Raw genomic sequence first — 22,014 nt, 5'->3', positions numbered from 1 at the left:
TACTTCAATGAAATCCCAGACTGAGGCTGAAAGATGGAAACTATTGCCTGAATGTCCTGGACCTTCTTTCCCAGGGGAAAGAAACAAAACTAAACTGTTTTCAGAATGGCTTCGATTAAGGGGAGCATCTGAGAAGGCGTCAGGTGTGACTAGACATGTTGACAATGAACTACAAAGTTGACAGGAGGTTCCCTAAAGTCTGGAGGTCCTTGACGATTGCCTGGGGTTGCGATTGCCTTCATGGCACCCCTGACCTATGATGGTGTGCTGCCACCACCGCCATCACTGTCATGAACACTCAAGAACTGATGGTGAGACCAAAGGGGAGCACAGCAAACTGAAAATGCTCCTCTCCCAACACGAACTGCAAGTAGAGCAGATGGGAAGGCAGGACGGGAACATGGAAATAGTAGTCATGCAGGTCCAACACCACAATCCAGTCTCCAGTGTCTAGGGCAGACAAGACCTGGGCCAGTGTGAGCATTTTGAATTTCTTATCCCTGAGGGAGGTGTTAGGAGGGCACAATTCTAGAACAGACCAAAGACCTCCATTCTTTTTGGGCACCAGAAAGTATTGGGAATAACAACTACACCCTTCTTCTGACACCAGTACAATCGGCAGCCTCTTTGGCTAGAAGGGCTTGTACTTCCGGACGCAAAGTGGAGCGATGGCCCTACGTCAGTCACAGAGTGGACAGGCAAAGGGAGAAACAGCAAGGCATATCCATTGCTTACAATCTGTAGGACACACTTTTCTGATGTGATCACCTGCCATCCTTGTAAGAATCGGTGGATTCTACCTCCCACTGGATGGCTGTGTCCCTGCAAGGGCACGAAAAAGAGGTTTGGCAGGGGGCCAGTGGGTGTACGGAGCTTGGCCACAGGGCAGTGGGCACCATGGCCTCTACCATAAAACAGCTGTTTTCCCTGTGGTGGCTCGATGGGTTGGCGGTAAGGGAAGCGTCAAACAAATCTGCATAAGAAACAGTGAAACCGTTGCTGATGGCAAGGCGGGCCATAAAAGACCCAGAGACCAAGTAGCAGCCCTGATGTCCTTAGCGCTCGAGAGCGGAATCCACTTTCTCCTGGAAAAGGCGTGTTTCAAAAAAGGGCATGTCCATCAAGATGAAGTGGATGAAGCCAGAGCGCCAAGTCGAACGCATCCACGAAAGGACGATGAGTGAAAGCTGGTGCCTAGGGCCTGCCCAATGGAATCTGGGGTGTCTAAGCTACAATGAATTGTTAACTTGGCAGCATCACAGCCATCTTGGATCACGTGAGAAAAGGCAGAGTGAAGGTTTTCAGGGAGGATTTTGTGCTATCGAATTCCAAAGGGTGTGTGAGTAATGTCCCAACAAGCAAGTGGCATTAACAGACTGGCTTGCCAAATGATTTCACTAGCAGGGGGAAGTGTTTATAAATGTGTTAGGATGGGAACGGTTGATGGAAGCCTGCACCACTAGGCTTTCTGGACAGGGATGTCGTGAAAGAAAAGCCAGGTCACCAGGAGCAGGGGGATGGCACCTGGCAAGTTGTCTACTGACCGGGGGATGTGCCTTTAGGGACAGATTTGGCCCGATCAACCAAGAAGGTCGCTCTCAGTGCCTTGTTAACGGAAAAAAGCTCAGAAAAAAATATAACCTGATGGGAGGACTTCTGTCAAGGCATTAGTTAAGAAGCTGATGTCAAGTACTTCTGCCACACTACACATTATCACGGCATAGTATTCCTCTGTGACTGGACCAGATGGAGAAAACAAACCTGACTCCGGAAAGTTATCAAGTAAGCCCTCGTACCAAATGTCATCTTGTAGGGCTGAGCGAACTCATCACCCAGATCCTAATCATTATTTGCTATTCCCAAAGAGGGAGTGAAGAGAATGTTGTCTCGTCTATGTCAAGCAGAACAAGCAGCGCCTCGGGTGGATTAGGGCACGATTTCGGTTGAAGTGAGGCCAGCCTCAGAAAGGACAACTGGGGCCGCTTCTTCAGGCGGCATCTGCGTGCTAGATGTGGGTTATAGTGCTGGCACACAGATTCAAAACCAGCGGCAGAAACGTCTCATAAGTCAGCAAGATCAAGAAGTGAGGTGCTGCCCCCACAACAGTTCAGGCAAATTCGAGTAGAGTGAGGGAGCAGATTTCCACTTCGACTTGAGTTTTTAACCCTTACCTGGGGACTTGGCGAGTGATGAAGACTGACATCTGGAGCAGCTTCAATGGCTCCAGGACCTAGAGTGAAGTTTGGACTTGGAACTGTCCCATCAGAGATGATTCTTATGCTAGGTGACAGTGTTTCGCCTTGCATTCCCTAATGGCCTTCGGGTCCATAATTGCAGTCTCTACAGGCCTTGGAGTAAGGGATCAACCACAGGCACATGGCTGGCTGGTAGGTGTTCAAAATAAGAACAAAGGAAGCAAGGACTTTAGTAGTAGCAATCCCCGATTGAAAAAGCCACAATCCTTGAACTAGTGGCCTGAATAGATTTGCTAGGATGGTAGCAAGCAGCTAAAATTATACCTACCACCTCAAACAGTAGATCGGAATGTCTCAATTGATTGCTTTTGATCTCTAGGCATGAATATGTTAACTGAAGGTTCTGGTGCAGCACCCTGCATTACTCCTGGGACAGGAGATCGGAGGAAGTTAAAGTCGAAGTGGAGGCAGATCCTCCAGTGTACCCTTTGCCAACATTTTGCTGCAGAGGCCAATCCAATGTATTAAGTCCTGCTTCTCATTCACGTTTCCGGTCTTCGCAACAGCAAACCCAACAAACAGTTCATCATCAACAGAGCACTTCTTACATCCATCAATGTAGAAGCTAAGGGCACACCTTGGGTCCTCCTCTTTAAAGGATGTGGTGGAGAAAAGAACTCAGGAAGTACGAGAGACTGGTGGAAAGGTGACACCACTTATTGAAGTAGGTAGTAAACGGAGGCTCATCTGACAAGGCCTGCAGTGGGTCAAGAGCCCCAACCTACAGCTGTAGAGACGTGTGAAGGGAGCACACATCAGAATGGTTAAGGCCAAATTAAGGAACCACTGCAGCATAATAAATGGAGCGGGGGAAAACCAATCTGACAGCCATTTTAGGAACTGCATCACAACTGGTGATTTGATTGAATAGGGCTGATCAACCAAAGGAAGAAAGGTCGAAAGGGCAGATGAGATTTAACAGTGCCCACACATTAAAGCCTTGCTGAGCTAAAGACAGCATGAAAAGAAGTTTGCCCAACTGCTTGACTATATTAATTGGATGGAGGGTCGGCAGTCAGTCAGAGTAACAATCACTACTTGTGAAGGTGGCAACCTATCAGTTGGTTACACTCTATCTCCGTGTAGGACGTGGAAGCTTGGATGTAACACTCTGCCCGATGCGTGTACATCAGATCCTCCTGAACAGGAAGTCACAGCTGGAGAGCAGATGCTCAGGCATGCAGAAGACCAGACCCTCTGATCCCAGTTCGGGACTATTAGAATGAGCTGCCCTCAGTCTTGCCCGAGTTTAACACCTGTGGGATCAGGGGCTGAGGTAGAGTGCAAAGAAAAGTTATTTACCTTTCTTACCTTACTTCAGGTACTTACATTAAATTTCTGCAAATTCCACACCTAAACCTACCCGAGTACACCTTGTAGGCTCCAACTGGTATGGATTGTTTTTTGTCAGCATTGACTCTCCAGCGCCGACAGGTGAAGCGATTCAGTCTGGTGACATGCTTCATCATAGGGCCCGCTCCTCGTCAGGCCGGCACTGCAATGCCTGACGATACTCGTTCCAGCATAGGTTGACTGGCAGTGACCGTCAACTACCGAAATCAGAGTTGACTTTTTGGTCTGGACCCCCCGATGCGGCCCTACCCCTATTTTTAGAGGGTCTATGATTTATATATTTGTGGAAGTTTCCACGATTTAAAGGATTAGGTTTGTTACTAGGTCCTGATGAATCGCATAAGGTAATTCTTCTGTTACAAGCGAGAAACATGTTGACCAATTGTGTAGAGTGACACAGGGGATCCTGTGTGCTCTGTCTCTTAGTTGTTATAATTCTCTTTAAGAGACATCATTATACCTACCTATATTTCAATGGGGTTTGTGGTCATCATTCCACTGACTCCCCGTTTTCTTGGTTTTTAATTTTGTCAGAGGTATGGATACGAGCATTAAATATTATTAGTTGTTACCTCTAGGCATTTTTAACCGTTTTTTCATATACCAATCCTTCACTTCATTATTCTTGACCGGCTATTTTTGATTCTCAAAAGAACTCCGGCAAAGAGCCCCCTCGCGGGGCCCGTCAGGCATTGCAGTGCCGGCCTGACGAGGAGCGGGCCCTATGATGAAGCATGTCACCGGATGGTGAGTGAGGGTTCTTGCTTCGAGAAGCTTCGGTTCCTACCTGGGGACCGAGCTCTTCACTTGATTGAAACCCACAGTAAAATATGGAACCATGTGTAACCTTTTTTGATTGACTGTCTATTGGGATACTTACACACGGGACCAGGAGTTTTCACTCCGAATATCCCACTTTTCTGCCCCTCTTTTTGTTTTTTCGAAGCGATTCAGTCTCCAGATGCAATGTCACCTGAGTAAGTATACGAGGAGTCACCTAGAGCTATGGTATCAGTTCCTTGGATCTCTTTTTCTGCACCCTCACGAGGGATTCAGGGAGGAACCAAGGTAGCCATGACAGAAACAAATACAGAACATAGCATACTGGTATACTCAGGGGCTCTTACTAATCATGGAACTACCTCACCAGGGAGGAAGTAGGCTGTAAGGAATATGTGGGACAAATATGTATCTACCAGAAATATCGCTACCGAAGGTAAGAAGCTTTTTCATCTGATGGCTACAGTTTCCTCAACTTATCAAGGAGCAGAAAACAATACCAAGAAGTGCAGGTTAATCAAGGGAACAAGGCAACACATTTCCAGCAAAGTACTAGACACTGCATGCACAAGACGGTAGGCAGTAATGCTTAGCAAACATATAGTAAATGTATAGCAAGGACGACCACCTAGCTGCCGGAAGATGCCTCCAACATGGACTCCATATACCTGCTGTAAGGAACATCAAGTCCTACAGATAATCTTTCTTGCCCGGGGCAAAGCAGATAATGATACAGAGTATGAAACAACACAAAGTAGTGGGTTTAGTCACCGCACTGAACTTTTTAGCTCTTGAAGACATCAGACTGACAAAATGTAAACTGATTAATGCCTTTCGACTTGCAGTAATCTACAAACTTGTTTGCTGCCACAGTATCTAGGGACTGGAATGGAGGACATCACCAACCTGTTGAGAGAGCAGGTCCACTCTCTGTGGAAGGGGGAAGAAATGGCCAAATGCTGTCATTTGATCAGCATACCAGATCTCTTAACCAATCTGGAGTTATCAGAATCTGCTGACCAGAATCCTGAACTTCTGCCGAACTTTGGGCAGAAGCTGAAACACAATAGGTTGTGAGATCAGGTCAACCAAAAAGCATTGCCAGGGCACCATTCGATGGGCATTGTATGGCACAAAATTGAGAACATTTTCTAATGCAGGCTGTGGTGAAAAGGACCATGAAGGGAAAATCCAAAATATAGAAGATTGCTTCTATCATCTATGGTTGCATCCCTAAATCGTGGCCCTTCACTAAGAAAGAATTGCATCTGCATTCACACAGTGGGAGCCTGTGAGATGAGCTGCTACTGAAAAAAACCTTCACTACTACACCCATGTCTACAGAAGAATTGCCTCCCAACATAGGGTCCACATCCTGACACTGCCTAGCTACTGATATAATGGACAATAGTAGTGTTGTTTGGCTGAATCTATACATTGCCTATGGAGACAGAAGGAAGAAAGGACTTCAGGGCAAAGCTGAGCACCTGCAGCATAAGCATAGTTATGCACGGTGCTACTCGGACAGACAAAGTTGCATGCTATCATTTCAGGCAAACCAAAGCCCCAGTCCAGGGAAGAGGGAGCAGTGACCAAGGTGACCCCAATCTGTGAAGGGCTGAATGGGAGACCCCTCAGAAGGCTGGACGCCTTTATAGATCCTGATGCACGTACTTAAAGATCTGCACCTGCACCAAGAGACTACTTGAGGTTGCAGCCACTGTCTCTTCAGACACCACTGAAGGGCTCTCATCTACACATGGTGTGAGGCACCAAGAGGATGCACAAGGCCATGAGGTTTACCAAGACCAGGATAAGAGCTAGAGTCAAAAACATTGTAATAATGGCCTGAATACCCAGAAACCCCTGAGGAGAAAAAAAAGGTGATCATTGAACAATGCCTCAATAAAAGTCAGCCTGTGTGGGAGGCAGTTGAGACTTCTGGATGCTGATGGTAGAGTGATGGTAGAGTAATGGTAGAGTCCAGGCCTTGAAGATGAGCTACCGTCCACTGGAGATATTTGTGGACCAATATCTGAGATGCTGTTTTCTACAGCCAGTCGTCCAAATACAGGAGTATACGGACTCACGACCTCTGGCGCGATGCGCATAAACCACCAGCACCTTTTTAAAGACGTGCGTGGTTATTGCCTGTTTGAACTAGAGAACTCCGAACTAAAAAGTCTAGGACACAGTGAATCTCAAGTATCACTTGTGAGCGGAAAACACTGGAAGATGAATGCAGGTGCCTTGGAGGTCCAGGGACACTAACCAATCTACAGAGTTCAAGGTCACCAGGACCTGGTTACAGATTAGCATCATGAACTTTTCCTGCCAGGTGAACAGCTTGAAAGGGGAAGGTCTAGGATAGGCCTACGGCCTGAGTCATTCTTGGGAGACCTTGGAGTATAGTGGGTAAAATCCAGTCTCTCTCTCATCCACAGGCACAACTTCTATGCCCCCTTTGTCCAGCAAGGCCTTTCACCATCTCCTTGAGGAAAGGGGGCTGGGGGTCATGGAAGAATAGGAAGGTATAAACATAGCCCCAGCAAATCCGCTGGGGCAACCATCCGTCATGGTTGACTTGCTGCATTAAATAAATGGTACCCTCTTTTCCAAGCGGAAGATGAGACCATGAGAGGAAGGAGTCAGATGTTTTAGAGGCACTAGGTTCTGCAGAGGATGATGGGGAGGCTAAACCCTGGATGCAAGCAGTAGCCTGTTCCTGAAAACGTTCAAAGGAGGAGTCCACCTTCTCTCTGAGCAATGCATCCGAGCATGCTCATGCAGCATGACAGCTGTGTACCCATGAACCAAGCTACACTTGTGAATCAGTTCTGATGCATTTTGGCATCACTTCAGATCAGAGAATGACTTTATCATTAGATCTGTCTTGCTAATAATACGAAATATTCCCGGTCCCATAATCCCTGGTTGTACAGGCCTTGAAAGTGGAGAACCAAACCGATGGAAGGAAAAGCCTTGCAACCACCCAAGGAGTCAAGTTTCTTCGATTTCCTCTTTGAGGAGCCACAGGAAAGGCACTGGGGTTTTTCTTAAGACAATGAGTTGAGCCCCCATATTCCTGGGTGGGAAGACTAAAAGCGTGGCAGGCCTATGGCTTCTGGTGATCTGCTCAAAAAGAGTTTTCTACGATAAAGCCATTAAAGGGTCTAGGAAGTCCCTTCAGATAGACGCCAGGGTGCCGCAGCAGCTGTGGAGGATTGCAAGTCTTCCATTTGAGTTGAAGTCAGTATCATCACCTCTGCCTCCTTCCATGTCCTTTGTTGATATATCCAGGCCACTGACATTTTGCAAGAGCAAGTAAATCCTGCTATCAAAATTACAAGGTGGGAAGAGTTTATCCCCACCGCCATAATCCTTATGCTACAAAGGCAGATATCTGCCTTTCAACCAAAAATCCCTTGCTCACAAAAAGGTTCACCATTAAAATTAGCCTTGCCTTTCTCCTTTGCCACACAGATGATACTTTTCCCTCTCAACTTATCTGCTGGTGCCACTCTGCTCTGTAGGTGGCATTGCCATCAGCTTTGATATCTGCACCAAAGGTTTCAAGAAAACGAGGGACAACACCCTAGTGAGTTTTGACTTTGCTATAGGTGGTGAGGCCAAAGCACCTAGAGAGGTAGCATCGGAAAGCGTTTGGGTCAGATCTGCCAGACACAATAAGGATGCAGCATAGAACTCCCTTACCCCCCCTTTTGGAGTAGCTCAGATGATGGAGATATCCTGAAAAGATCCAGCATCAGTAAATGTCCTTTTGCAAGGGGTCCACTGAAAAACTGGACAAATCTAGTATCATCTTTTTGGAGTCAAGAGGAGAAAAGCAGCGAGTGGGTTTTGGAGGCAGTTTACAGGAAGTGTCTGGCAGAAGACTTTTCCTTCCAGTGCAGATTTTTGAGGTACGATCTGGCAGAAAAAAGTTCCATGGAAGATGACATACCTTTGGGAGTGGGAGTTAGATTTGGAGTACCTTGCTCAAGCATAATTTGCCTTCCCTCTTCATGATGGTCATCGAGTGCATAAAGGTGCAAAAGGGGAAGGCCACAGTGTTGTGTACTGAGCCCTAACAGCACATTCAGTCATTGTGGAGATCTGAAAGGGACATCTTCTTGCAGCACTGTTCGCAAGGCTAAAAACGCATGGCCCTTTGTAGGAAGTTGGCTCTGTATGCACTATTTCAAAGTAAGGAAATAGTATGCACAGAGTCCAAGGGTTCCCCTTGGAGGTAAGATAGTGGCAAAAAGAGATAATACTAATGCTCTATTTTGTGGTAGTGTGGTCGAGCAGTAAGCTTATCAAAGGAGTAGTGTTAAGCATTTGTTGTACACACACAGGCAACAAATGAGGAACACACACTCAAAGACAATTCCAGGCCAGTAGGTTTTTGTATAGAAAAAAATATATTTTCTTAGTTTATTTTAAGAACCACAGGTTCAAGATTTACATGTAATACTTTAAATGAAAGGTATTGCAGGTAGGTACTTTAGGAACTTTGAATAATCAAAATAGCATATACAGTTTTCACATAAATCACATATAGCTATTTTAAAACTAGACAGTGCAATTTTCAACAGTTCCTGGGGGAGGTAAGTGTTTGTTAGTTTTTGCAGGTAAGTAAACCACCTACGGGGTTCAAGTTTGGGTCCAAGGTAGCCCACCGTTTGGGGTTCAGGGCAACACCAAAGTTACCACACCAGCAGCTCAGGGCCGGTCAGGTGCAGAGGTCAAAGTGGAGACAGGCTGGTAGAGCTGGGGCCAAAGCAGTTGGTGTCTCCGTCTTCTCTGCAGGGTTTTTCAGCTTAGCAGTCCTCTTCTTCTTAGGTTGCAGGAATCTGAGTTCCTAGGTTCTGGGGAGCCCTTAAATACTAAATTTAAGGGCGTGTTTAGGTCTGGGGGTTAGTAGCCAATGGCTACTAGCCCTGAGGGTGGGTACACCCTCTTTGTGCCTCCTCCCAAGGGGAGGGGATCACATTCCTATCCCTATTGGGGGAATCCTCCATCTGCAAGATGGAGGATTTCTAAAAGTCAGAGTCACCTCAGCTCAGGACACCTTAGGGGCTGTCCTGACTGGCCAGTGACAACTCCTTGTTTTTCTCATTATCTCCTGCGGCCTTGCCGCCAAAAGTGGGGCTGTGGCCGAAGGGGGCAGGCAACTCCACTAGCTGGAATGCCCTGGGGTGCTGTAACAAAGGGGGAGAGCCTTTGAGGCTCACCGCCAGGTGTTACAGTTCCTGCAGGGGGAGGTGACAAGCATCTCCACCCAGTACAGGCTTTGTTACTAGCCACAGAGTGACAAAGGCACTCTCCCCATGTGGCCAGCAACATGTCTGGAGTGTGGCAGGCTGCTAAAACCAGTCAGCCTACACGGGTAGTTGGTTAAGGTTTCAGGGGGCACCTCTAAGGTGCCCTCTGGGGGTGTACGTTACAATAAAATGTACACTGGCATCAGTGTGCATTTATTGTGCTGAGAAGTTTGATACCAAACTTCCCAGTTTTCAGTGTAGCCATTATGGTGCTGTGGTGTTCGTGCATGACAGACTCCCAGACCATATACTCTTATGGCTACCCTGCACTTACGTCTAAGGTTTTGCTTAGACACTGTAGGGGCACAGTGCTCATGCACTGGTGCCCTCACCTATGGTATAGAGCACCCTGCCTTAGGGCTGTAAGGCCTGCTAGAGGGGTGACTTATCTATACTGCATAGGCAGTGTGAGGTTGGCATGGCACCCTGAGGGGAGTGCCATGTCGACTTAGTCTTTTTATCCCCACCAGCACATACAAGCTGACAAGCAGTGTGTCTGTGCTGAGTGAGGGGTCCCCAGGGTGGCATAAGACATGCTGAAGCCCTTAGAGACCTTCCCTGGCATCAGGGCCCTTGGTACCAGGGGTACCAGTTACAAGGGACTTACCTGGATGCCAGGGTGTGCCAATTGTGGAAACAAAAGTACAGGTTAGGGAAAGAACACTGGTGCTGGTGCCTGGTTAACAGGCCTCAGCACACTTTCAAATCAAAACTTAGCATCAGCAAAGGCAAAAAGTCAGGGTGTAACCATACCAAGGAGGCATTTCCTTACACCCTTTATAGAGATATTTGACTTAGTTGCTGTCAAAAGCAGAGGAATTTGTCAGTAAGACACCAAGAAACTGCCCTAGACCATTTCTATGAATCATGGAAAAAAAGAGGACCCAACATCAGCATGCATGTTTGGCACCAAAATACGCTTCCGTTGAGGTGTTGTCCACAGTTGTGGTTTGAGCTGTGTGGCACGGCCTGGTGACGCAGAAGAGACATTGCTGGGGAAAAGGTTTTTCAGACCAGTTTGAAGCCTGGAAAGAATACTGTTAATATGAGAAATGTGCAGGAAGATGTATCCATCAGGAATGTTGGACAGTGAGTGTTTTCAGATGTTGAAAAAAAGATCTACCAGAGGCACTCATGCCATATCTGGTGCAGGGACTACTTGTGATCAGCAAGAGGACATCCGCTCTTTTGAGGCATCAGACTGATGATTGACCACCAGGAACTTCCCGTAAAGCGCTAGCCAGCGACACAGCCTTATCGCCTCTAAACACAGAGCATGTGATCTCACTTCGGCTTGTCTGCTGCAATAGCTCAAGGTGGTGTTGTCTGTTAACACCTGGATAAACCAGCCTCTGATGGAAGGCAGAAAGGCCTTCAGATCTTGAAAAATGGCACACAGCTGCAGAACATTTATATGAGGGTGCTACTCTTTTAGAGACTAAACTCCTCAGATTTGACATCTTTCCAGCTAAGGAAGGATGCAGTTGTCACCACTAATCTCTCTGCCCACTGCCCATCCACTTGACACCTACAACCGAAGATTCTGAGCAGCCTTGTCAGACACACTGATTCAGTCCCAAAGGAACTCTCAATGCTGGGTCGACTGTAGATGCAGTTTTCATTCAAGGGCCTACATTTATTTTATTTATTTATGTAGAAAGTGTTCTATAGCGCTGGCATGACCCGAGGGTATCAGAGCACTTTACAACAGTACATGTTATCAAACACATCAATTATATGCACGTATAGTTTCTCATAAGCATGCAAGTTGGAGTGTAAGCAGGAGTGGGGTGGAGAGGGATGGATCTTAGGGTGATGGGTAACTCGCTAGCTAAGATGTTGGTTGAGGAGGAGTTCCTTCAGCTGCTTCTTGAAGATCTGGAGGGAGGGGTTTGACCTTACGTGTACTTGGATGGAGTTCCATGTGCTAAGAGCGTGATGCCCCATCAGAACTGAAAAGATGAGAAGGCCTAGCAATCTCAGAACTATTACAACTGCTACAGTAGCTTGAAACATCGGGCCCATGGCCTATATGTTCCAGTCTTGCTGTGAAGGTGGAATGTCCTTCAAAGTGACAATGTTTAAGATGAATTAGTGGATCCTGGAACTGTGAAGATAGGCTGCACCACTGCCATGACCTTGTACCAGGGGATGATAGAAGTCCAAAATGTAAGACTGAATTGAAGTGGTCCGATCCCACTACAAAAGGAAGATACGTCCTGTGAGCCTGCAGGACAAGCACATGAGAAGACATGTCCTTTAAGGCCAGAGACACCCTCTAATTCCAATGGTCTCAGGCCAACAGAACTTGTTCAAGGGTCACCTTGAACTCTTCCTACTGGGGAATGAGTTTGGCAATCAAAGATGTAGAACAGGTCTCTAGCCTCCGTCCTTCTTGGAGACCAGGAAGTATGACGAGCAGCAACCTGTTCCCTTTCTCTGACTAGGGTACAATCTTGTTTGAACCCTTGGCAAGCAAACAACACTTCCTTGGAAAGGACACTGGTGATATGCCAACATATGGGTGTTAACAAGAGGAACAAACAAAGGGCATAATAAACTTGTATAATTTGGAGGTCCCATGTAAGGCTGCTGGGCGGGCTGAGAACATTGTTGCTGAGGAAAAGAGAGGCCCTTAGGCACCTTTAACATTCTGTATTGCTGACAGAATTGGAAGACTGGGGGACAGCCTGCTGTCTATGAAGCATTCCAAAAGGTGCAACAGCCTTCTCTCCATAACATGAAAGGAGCCATTCTGCACTGATGATTCAGAGTCTCCAGAAAACCCAGCATATCCAGGAGGAAAACCTGATGACAAGGGGACACGTAGCTTGAAGTATGGAGTAAGTGTTGCCTAGACCGGCCGGAACAAAGAACCTGCTCAGCTTTAGTCTGTCTATATTCAACCATTTGTGCTTAAGCATTAAGCATATCCTCAGGCAATGCAGGGAAAACCTCACACACCATGCCCAAATGATACATTCAACAACAGCAGTACCAAACTGACCAAAGAAAAAAAAACGCTCTTTCATCAATCTTTTTTGGCTTCCTATGTGGAAGGTGGAAAGGAAGAGTTAGGACTGACCTCAGAAATGGAGGCTTACATCACAAGGATGTTAGGAGTAAGGCAAATGCATTATGAACAGTGGGTCTCTCGGATTTGGTCTCGGGTGCCTAGAAATAAGGCAATTTACAGCTGAAGCAAACAATGGTTTTAACCAAGCTACCATGATTGGGTTGACTGAAGCCTTGTTAAATGGCAATACAAGCTCTGAAGCAACATGATGCATTATCACTGAGACCAGCCTTAGTTTTCTCAGAAGAAAATGGGAGCTCCAATGCTTCCATTGGTCCAGAACCGCCCCCCCTTTTCCCTCCCCTCCCCCTAAAAGACCACTACTGCAAAAAATTATCTTTCCTTGGTCAAAGGTCCCAAAGGCAAATACATGGCCAGTATCTAATCCACTGGCATTTTGTGTATAAACTAATACAGGTGTATAGTCAGGAGAGTACATTTTCTACCTTATCCTACTCATCATGTTTTATATGCTAAAAGTCCTACACAGCATCAGAGTTTGATCCGAAAGTAGCCTTTATATTTTGGAAGTACTGCTATCCATGTCAGAGATACTGGAGATGCACCATCACCAAAATCCGACATGTACAACATTATTCGATGCACAGCGATTTCTAGTTGAAAATGGATCCGAATCTGGGGTCCAGCAGACAATGGAACTGCCACTGCTGGAGACTTAAATGGTGCCAATGGGTTAGCAGCCAGCAAGGCCTGCAGCAGAGGAGTAGAGGCACAGCCTGCCAACGGAATGCGCTGACTTCGACCAGGGTCTGAAAGTGCCAGGGGAGTTTCACTGGTAGATGTTTGACATACCACAGGAGTCCAAACGAATTTAAAAATCTATAGCACAGCCTCCTTGAAGGCTGCGGGTTGACGCGGGCCCATGGAGCTCTGAGTACACTGGTTCCAGGTTCAGGCGTCTGTTTGGAGAAGGAAGAAAAAAACTGAGAAGTGGTTCCTTGAATACAATCTTTGAGTCCCCTGCTGAGAGTAGAAGTGACACAAGGAAGAGCCACATATGCTTGCTCATCCTGTGTTTCTTCTTGGACTTCTCTCTCAACTTACCTGAATGGCAACCTAGACCAGTACAGGCCACATTATCTGAACTGGGAATGGCGCTGCTTCTTGAGGTCAGAGTCATAAAGCTTGAGTTCCTGCTTCCAAATGGAGTAGGGGTGCACCAGGAAGCATTTGTCACAGGACATGAATAAATGTTGGAGCAGAGACACCACAGAGACGTTGGGCAGGTCTGTAACCAACATCTGCTCAATGCGTGCACAATACAATGTCAAGACAATTTGCTGACGCAAGGCTTCAATGCTGTGCAACATTGATAAATAAGAAAAGAAAAAAAGCTTATGATGCAGCCGGCTGTGTCATTTTGTGGGCAAGTGCACTACGCATGTTCTTACAAAATAGTGTAGCCACATTTTGTTCTTTTTAGCTGTCATTCAGAGTTGGATCAGCACATAAAAAAAAATTATGTGGGAAACTATGTTTTGAAGGGCGGATAGGAAGAGCAACAGAAGATGGGAGTGGGCAACACAGAGGGCAGAGGTGGAGAAAAACAATGGGTGAGAGGATGAAACAGGATTGGCGGTTGAAAGCAATACGAAGTACAGGGATGGTGAGAAGCAATGGGTGAGAGAGAGCAACATGGAGTCTGCACGGCAAAAACATATGGGCAAGAAAGCAACAGGGGGCAGGGGACATGATCAAGCACAACACGGAGGGTGATGGGGAGAAACATGGGAGGCAGAAAGCAATACTGTGTGCAGAAATATAGAAGTCCACGAGTGAGCTTGAAAACACATGCAGTCTCATGGGGTGCTTAACTAGAAAGAAAAAAGCAAGCATAGACAACAGCTAATTAAAAGAAATGGTAAAGAAGCTTTGCTGCATGGGAGGTATAAGCACAAGATTGACAAGCATGTATTTGAATAAGAAGCAGACGAACGAGAGTAACAGTAAAGCCAACCAATAGCAAGCACTGGGTGGGCTCCAAGCCTATGTATCTGCTTGGTAAGCCCACACTATGTCTTTCAGAACCAGACATGCAAGGCCTTGTAGGCTCGACTTCAAAATCTGAATGGCGCAGAAACTCACCAGATGGAGCCAATAATTTTAAAGACTCTAGAAGATGTGGACTGGAAAACTTGACAACACAACGAAAAGGATCCTCTTTATGAGATAAATTGTCATGCCCACTAGTGTCTCTGAACATTGTTTCAAGCTGACAAAAAGAAAAGAAAATAATTACCTAGACTTATAAATATGCAATACAGTGTTTCTCACATTAATAATGGTAAAGAGTACATTGTGATCAAATGACAATATTGAAGAAAGCATCATCCTAAAATTATAAGTAGAGATACCCAAGGAAGTGACAATGTTGGCAAATTAAAGATTAACAGTAATAAACCAATGAAACTATTACATATAAACCTAGTAACCTCCTTATTGGACAGACATAAGTAGTCAAAGCTGTACGACGAAGCCCAAGCCATCTAGAGACCCCCCCCCCCCCACCCCGGATATCGCTGTTTTCAAAACAATTGTGAAACCAGCATGTTTGCAAAAATCCAGCCAAAAATAAAAAGTAATAAAAAAGGCTGATTGTCTTAAGTGGCCCTGTGCTACCACAGACAATAAAAGGAGGGGAGCAACAGGTCAGAAGGCAGCACAGTTGTTAAACACCTCTGTTGCCTACCTGCTAACTAAAGCAATAAGAAAGGCTCCACACCCAGGGAGGCAGAGCACCTATATCTTTCTGTGATACTTCTTTGTTATTATATTTTAGGCAAAATTAAATAAATAAGCCTGCTAACTGAATAAACAGGTCCTCTGTGTTTACCCGCAATACATTGACTAAGAGATGAGATTATAGATCTTTGTGTAAGACAATTGGATAGAACATTAAAATATGGGTGAAAGCAAGGCATAAAAGACCTTTACAATACGTTTAAGATTTGAGTAAGAGAAATACAAAATTGTTTAGGTCTCTTGTAGGTTATTTTAAAATATCAAAAATGACAGAGGCCTCATCATTTGGGATAACACTCTGGCTGTCTGAAATTAAGACAGCAGAAACATGAGAAAGTATGATGAATAGAGAGATGTGAAGCAGTTAGTAAAAAAGCTTTCACATAGTGAAGATTAAGATTTTTCAATTTTCCTCACAGTAATTCCTTTCTATCAAGCTTTTGACATTTTAATCTATTGTAGACTGGGACCAATCCTGTCCTATCTGGATTTCAGTACTACAAAACAGATCTCTAGAGAAAAAAAAATAACAAATCAAAAGGTGGGTTAGTGTAATATATATTGATTCTTGATAGATGTAGTGCATAAGGTCAAAACGAGTGAGATTGGTGTGAGTACAGTATTAAATGAAGCACTGAATGGTGAAAAATCGATAATCACATGAATGAATTGGTAAATGGAGTGGGAATGCATTTAATGATGGAGAATTACAATTCTAAGATTTGGATTATTTAGGTTTAATGATACCACTTTTATGTTGCATTTGTGTGGACTTTTTCCATTTGTCACAAAGCAATTATTTTTATATGTAAATGTTTTTTATTTTTAAAATATTGTAAAAATTTGGGGTATTTTTGTGTGTAGGTTTTACCTGATCTTTTGTATGTGTGTGTGGAACATAATTTTGACATTTGTCCTGAAGAAGGTGGTTGATATCTTCATATACCACCGAAGTGCGTCAACGCATTTGTTCAGACTAAATCTGTTGTACCCTAGGATGCAATGCAATAGCTGACTATTTGGAAACATAATCTACCTTGAGTTATGATCCTAACAGACTAGTAGTGAGAGTAACAGGGTGGGGATGGGGGGTTGTCTTGTGTCTCTCCTAAATGCATGTTTTTAACTTCTTCTTTTTCTAGTTAGTTTTTATTGTTTTCAACATATTTTGTTAATGTTTTTAATTAATGCCCGGCCCCCTGCTTACTACCCTTTCTCCAGGTGCCACCTTACTCCCCAAAGCCCTTGGTCTTGTGTGACCACAATCCCCATGCAGCCCCTCTACTTTCTCTTGTGGCTTCTCCCACTCCCACTCCCTCCTCTCCCCCTCAAAAGTATCCTCAAGACACTCAGTGGTCCCTCTTCCCTCCAGAGACACCTGTGTCCACAACCTCCCCCCCATCCCCCTAGTCACTCCCTACTGCCCTTTGCACCTTTGGAAGGGAAGTTGTCAATTTCACTGGCACAGTGTCGAGTTTTCTGCCACCCGCCTCCAGTGCGTGGATTTTCTCTCAGGTTTTACTAGCTTCTCCATTCAAGGGACCAGCGACGGGATGTGACACCACTTGGCAAGTCTAGGGTCTCAGAAAGTGGACCAAGGTGCTGACAGATGAAGTCTGATGTCCCTGAGACCGCTTAACAGGAGGCAAGCTCAGTCCAAGCCCTTGGAGACATTTTGCAAGCAGGATACACAGCAACGTCCAGTCTTCGCCCCCCTCTAAGGCAGAAGCAGCAACTGCAGGCCAACCCAACAAAGCACAAACAGCAAAGGGGCAGTAGTCCTCCTCACAGCTCTTCCCCTTGGTAGAGATCCCGAAGTGTTCCAAAGTTGTGGGGTCAGCAGTCCAATACTTATACTCATTTCTGCCTTTGAATTAGGCAAACTTCAAAGCAAAGTCTTTGTAGTGCACAAGACCCTGCCTCTTCCTTGCCCTGCCCCAGACACACTCTAAGGGGTATAGTATGTATTGTGTGAGGGCAGGCACAGCCCTTTCAAGAGCAAGTGTCCCCTCCTCCCTCCCACTCTAGCCCAGAAAGACTAATCAGGATATGCAGGACACACCTCAGCTCCCTTTGTGTCACGGTCTAGAGTTAATTCACAAACAGCCCAACTGTCAGTCTGACCCAGACGTGGAATCAGCAGCCAAGCAGAGGCACAGAATGGTTAAGTGAGAAAATGCCCACTTTCTAAAAGTGGCATTTTCAAACAGACAACCTAAAATCCAACTTTACTAAAAGACGTATTTTTAAATCGTGAGTTCAGAGAGCCCAATTTCCATACTTCGATTAGCTCCCAATTGGAAATGGCACTTAAGATATTTAAAGGTAATCTCCATGTTAACCTATGGGAGAGATAGGCCTTGCAAAAGTGAAAACCGAATCTAGCAGTATTTCACTATCACAACATGTAAAACACACCGGTAAATGTCCTACCTTTTAAATACACTGTCCCCTGCCCATGGGGCTACCTTAGGGGTGATTTATATGTAGACAAAGGAAAGGTTTTGGGTACACTTGCCAGGTCGAATTGGCAGTACAAAACTGCCCACACAGACACTGGGGGTGGCAGGTCTGAGATGTTTACAGGGCTACTCATGTAGGTAGCACAATCAGTCCTGGAGGCCCACTAGTAGCATTTGATTTACAGGCCCTGGGCATCTCTGGTGCACTTTACTAGGGGCTTACTAGTAAATCAAATAGGCCAATCAGGAATACCCAATCATAATCACAATTTACACAGGGAGCAATTGCACTTTAGCACTGGTCAGCAGTGGTAAAGTGCACAGAGTACCAAAAACCAGCAAAAACGAAATCCAGTACACAGTCAAAAATACAGGAAGCAGAGGCAAAAAGGCAGGGGAAACCACGCCAAGGATGCCAGGTCTAATATTTACCATAAGCATTAATCTTTATGGATTCTCTGTCTGGAGGACTAACTGGAAACAATTTGGGGTTCACCTTCGGGGTCGACGCATGTACAATAAGACTAAGGTGCTTGGCGAGGAAAGAAAATATCACCTGGTGTTAGTCTAAGATGCTGGGCTACCTGCCAGCAAACAGAATACAGGTTTGACCAAGCAGTCATCACGGTATCTGTGAAGATATCATTAAATACATATGTTACCTTGCATCTTGTTTGTGTAAGGAGATGGCCCCAGTCGCTCTATTAGCCTTGCCTATGTTTTAAAAAATATATATTTTCTTTAATTTTGTGGGCGTTCTGGTTTCATCATCTTTTTTTTTTTGGGGGGGGGGGGGGGGGGGGGCTACGTGGGGGCTTGGGTGTTGTCACCTGTCTCCCATGATGCTGCCGGCTCCCTGGAAGTAGCCCCATTGTGTGGGGCTGCAGAGGAGCTGGTAACAGTCTCTCTTTTGGTCGTTTTTATTTTTAAATTAGATGCCCTGGTCAAACTCTGGGCACCTAAAAAATGTTTAACATTGGGGGCACTGTCTGTTTCATCCCAGGGGCAGATAATAAAGAGACAAATGGTATGATATCAATAAACAATCTCCAAAATGATATACTTTGTAAATAACCATTTTAAATCTGGGGCACGGAGCCCATGTACAAAACAACATGTGAACACTGAAGGAAGTAGTGCATGACACTACTCTGGCTGTTGATCAGTCGGTAGCGAACCAGATATATGATAGGTTTGATAGGCTGCGCTGCCTGATAGGCTGTGTCCTGGAAAGGGCAGTTTGGGTGGCATTTAATGAGGCCAAGGATATCTCCAGCCACACTCATTCTATGAAAACAGTCATGCAATCTACCTGAACTGTGTTTTTAAGCCTCATTAGTTAAAAAAAAGAAAAGAAAAGAAAAAAGAAAACCTCACAATTCCTTTTCAAGAGAAACCAAACTCCCCTAAATAAAAATAACCTCTTCTCTGCCTCTTAAGTCTCAGTGTGTAAGCTGCAATGTGGATCTAAATGATCTATTTTAACTAGTTAGATCGTTCTAGGACAACAGACGCTCTCCAAGTTAGGGAGGTGGGCAAGTTTGGGTCCACAATGCAGGGTAGCGGTGGGGGGCGGGGGTTGGAGAGTGGAAATGTTGGGGTGGATTGTCCAGGGACAGTTCCTGTCACATTAGAGGCCTATGGTTTTAGCTCCGCAACAAAACAATTACAGGTTAGGGGCAAGGATACGGCTCTTGACGGGGCGGCACCCATGAACACGACATGTCACAACAGACTAAAACAGAGGTCAAGATTATGACCTAGAATGTCAATGGCCTTGGCAATAAAATTAAGCGCACTGTAGTCTTACAATACATCTGGCGGCATGCACCGGACATTATCCTACTTCAGGACACTCATTTGAAAGGGAAGTTATAAGGCACTAGATCAAATGGGCTACTCCCTGGTTGCGCATGGGGGTTATACAACTAGTTTGAGGGGGGTTGGAATAATGGTCAGCACAAAGGTGGCATATACTCTGGGAACCACGCATGCAGACCCCTTAGGTAGGTTTGTACTGCAGACAGGTACCTGGGAGGGTCAAATATAAACATCTGCTCGCTTTATGTGCCTCCCGGGTTGCAAGGGGGCATGTTTCAAGAGTTGGGAGGGGAGCTACTGGGCCTACCCAGAGGCATCCTGAACCTAGGTGGAGATATGAATGATATCATGGATGTGAGAAGGGACAGGCTGTCGGGGCCTAGGCGTGGTGGATGGGAGTCCCTTTAGGATGTTCGTGGAAGCGTTGGGCCTGGTGGACCTCTGGAGGGAACATAACCCGGGGGGAACCAACATACGTACTTTTCAATAGCACACAACAGTTTTTCCCGAATAGACTACATCTTTACGCTCTATTCCCAGGAGGGGCAGTTCTGTGGGGTGGCTCATCTCGCAAGGGAGGTCTTGGATCACTCTCCGGCGACGGTGGTACCCAGGGGTCAGGATAGGGGACGGCAGCTGCCTCCAAGTTTGGACCTTTGGCATTTCCTAGATCCAGAATTCAGGGACAAGGTGAGAGAACATACCACTATGTACTTCCAAGAAAACGACGGGTCTGTAGCATCACCAGTCACCCTGTGGGAGGCGTACAAAGCAGTGATCCGGGGCCAGGGGCAGGCGCTGGTAGGCGGAACGAAAAAGGAACAACAGATCAAAGTAGAGGGTTTGGAAGCAGAGATCAGGGCATTTGAGATGGCACCCATGCAGGCCAGTCGGCCGTGTCCTGAACAATGTCACCAACTTAGACTTCGCGAGTTGAGGGATTTGACAGACGGCAGGGCAAGGGCACATGCGCTCGCAATTCAGCGACGGCTCTACAATGTGGGATATAAGGCCAACAAATTAACAGCCTGGCTTGAAAGAGATGGGAGAGGACCTGAGTTGTGACAGTCCGAGGTGCAGAAGGGCAGGAGTGCACAACCAGTGGGGACATCGCTGAGGCCTTTGCTGACTATTATGAGTGGCTGTAGGAGTCCAGGTCGAGTACACCGGGGTGGAATGTGCGGAACGACTTGTGGGTGTGTGTCTGCTGACCCTCACCTCTGAGGACCGCGATGAGCTGGAGAAAGAGCTGTCAGAGGAGGAGGTTGGTAAGGCCCTCCGAGACTTACAGTCCGAGAAGGCTGCTGGGCCCAATGATATCCCAGTCGAGCTGTACAAGTGTACAGATAAAAAGGCGACAAAATATAGAGTGAAAATGTTCAGGACAGTAAGGATAGAAGGGTTCCTACCATGGGATCAGAGAATAGCCCCTACAGTGGTAATTCCAAAGACCGGGAAAGACCCTGAGGCCTGCAGTTCGTACAGGCACATCTCGCCGTTAAATGTGGAGGTTAAGGTCCTGGCAAAGATCCTAGCCAACAGGAAGCAGAAGGCGATTACAAAACTGAATCACCCAGATCAAGCAGAGTTTATGCCCCAGTGGGGGACTAGACTCAATCTCCATCGCCTGTACGGGGTTCTGCACATGACCAATGAAGCAGACCATGAGGATGCCGTAGTGCTGGCGCTGGATGCCAGAATGGCGTTTGACAGTATGGGATGGCCATACATATTCGTAGCACTGGACAGGATGGGATTTGGCCCTGGATTCTGCAAATGGGTGCGCCTACTATACCGGTCCCCCCGGCAAGGGTGCGAGTGAACGGGCCAATTTCTTGCTCGTTTGCACTCAGCAGGACGACGAGACAGGGATGCCCCTTGTCCCTATTAATTTTCGCACTTGCACTAGAGCCACTAGCAGCATGGGTACGGCAAGACCCTTTGCTATGTGGGATAGTAGGGAAGGGAGGATGAGAGGAGCGAATCTCTTTGTATGCAGACAATATTCTGCTCTATGCTGTGAGACCAAGAGTTATGGTGGACAGGCTGCTCCATATCTTTAAAATATTTGGTAGTTACTCGTGATACCAAATTAACTGGGACAAATCGTTGGTCTACCCACTCATGGGGGAGGCACCCTGGAGCTGCCTGTGCGGTGTGTCGCCCCAGTGGCGACG

The 22,014-nt window shown here is 46.2% G+C and overlaps 1 protein-coding gene across 2 annotated transcripts in view; it reads right to left on the bottom strand.

Moving 5' to 3' along the window:
• CENPN (centromere protein N) overlaps positions 1-22,014 on the bottom strand; it is a 183,820-nt gene that overhangs the window by 13,758 nt on the left and 148,048 nt on the right. For both annotated transcript variants that reach the window (XM_069216905.1, XM_069216906.1), the window contains exon 11: positions 14,898-15,024. In XM_069216905.1, coding sequence (XP_069073006.1) covers positions 14,898-15,024 — 127 coding nt within the window. The remainder of the gene's footprint in view (positions 1-14,897; positions 15,025-22,014) is intronic.

This window comes from Pleurodeles waltl, chromosome 12 (assembly GCF_031143425.1).
Source record: "Pleurodeles waltl isolate 20211129_DDA chromosome 12, aPleWal1.hap1.20221129, whole genome shotgun sequence".
Lineage (NCBI taxonomy): Eukaryota > Metazoa > Chordata > Amphibia > Caudata > Salamandridae > Pleurodeles > Pleurodeles waltl.
Note: the sequence above shows the minus strand (reverse complement) of the source record. Positions and strands in the feature narration are given on the sequence as shown.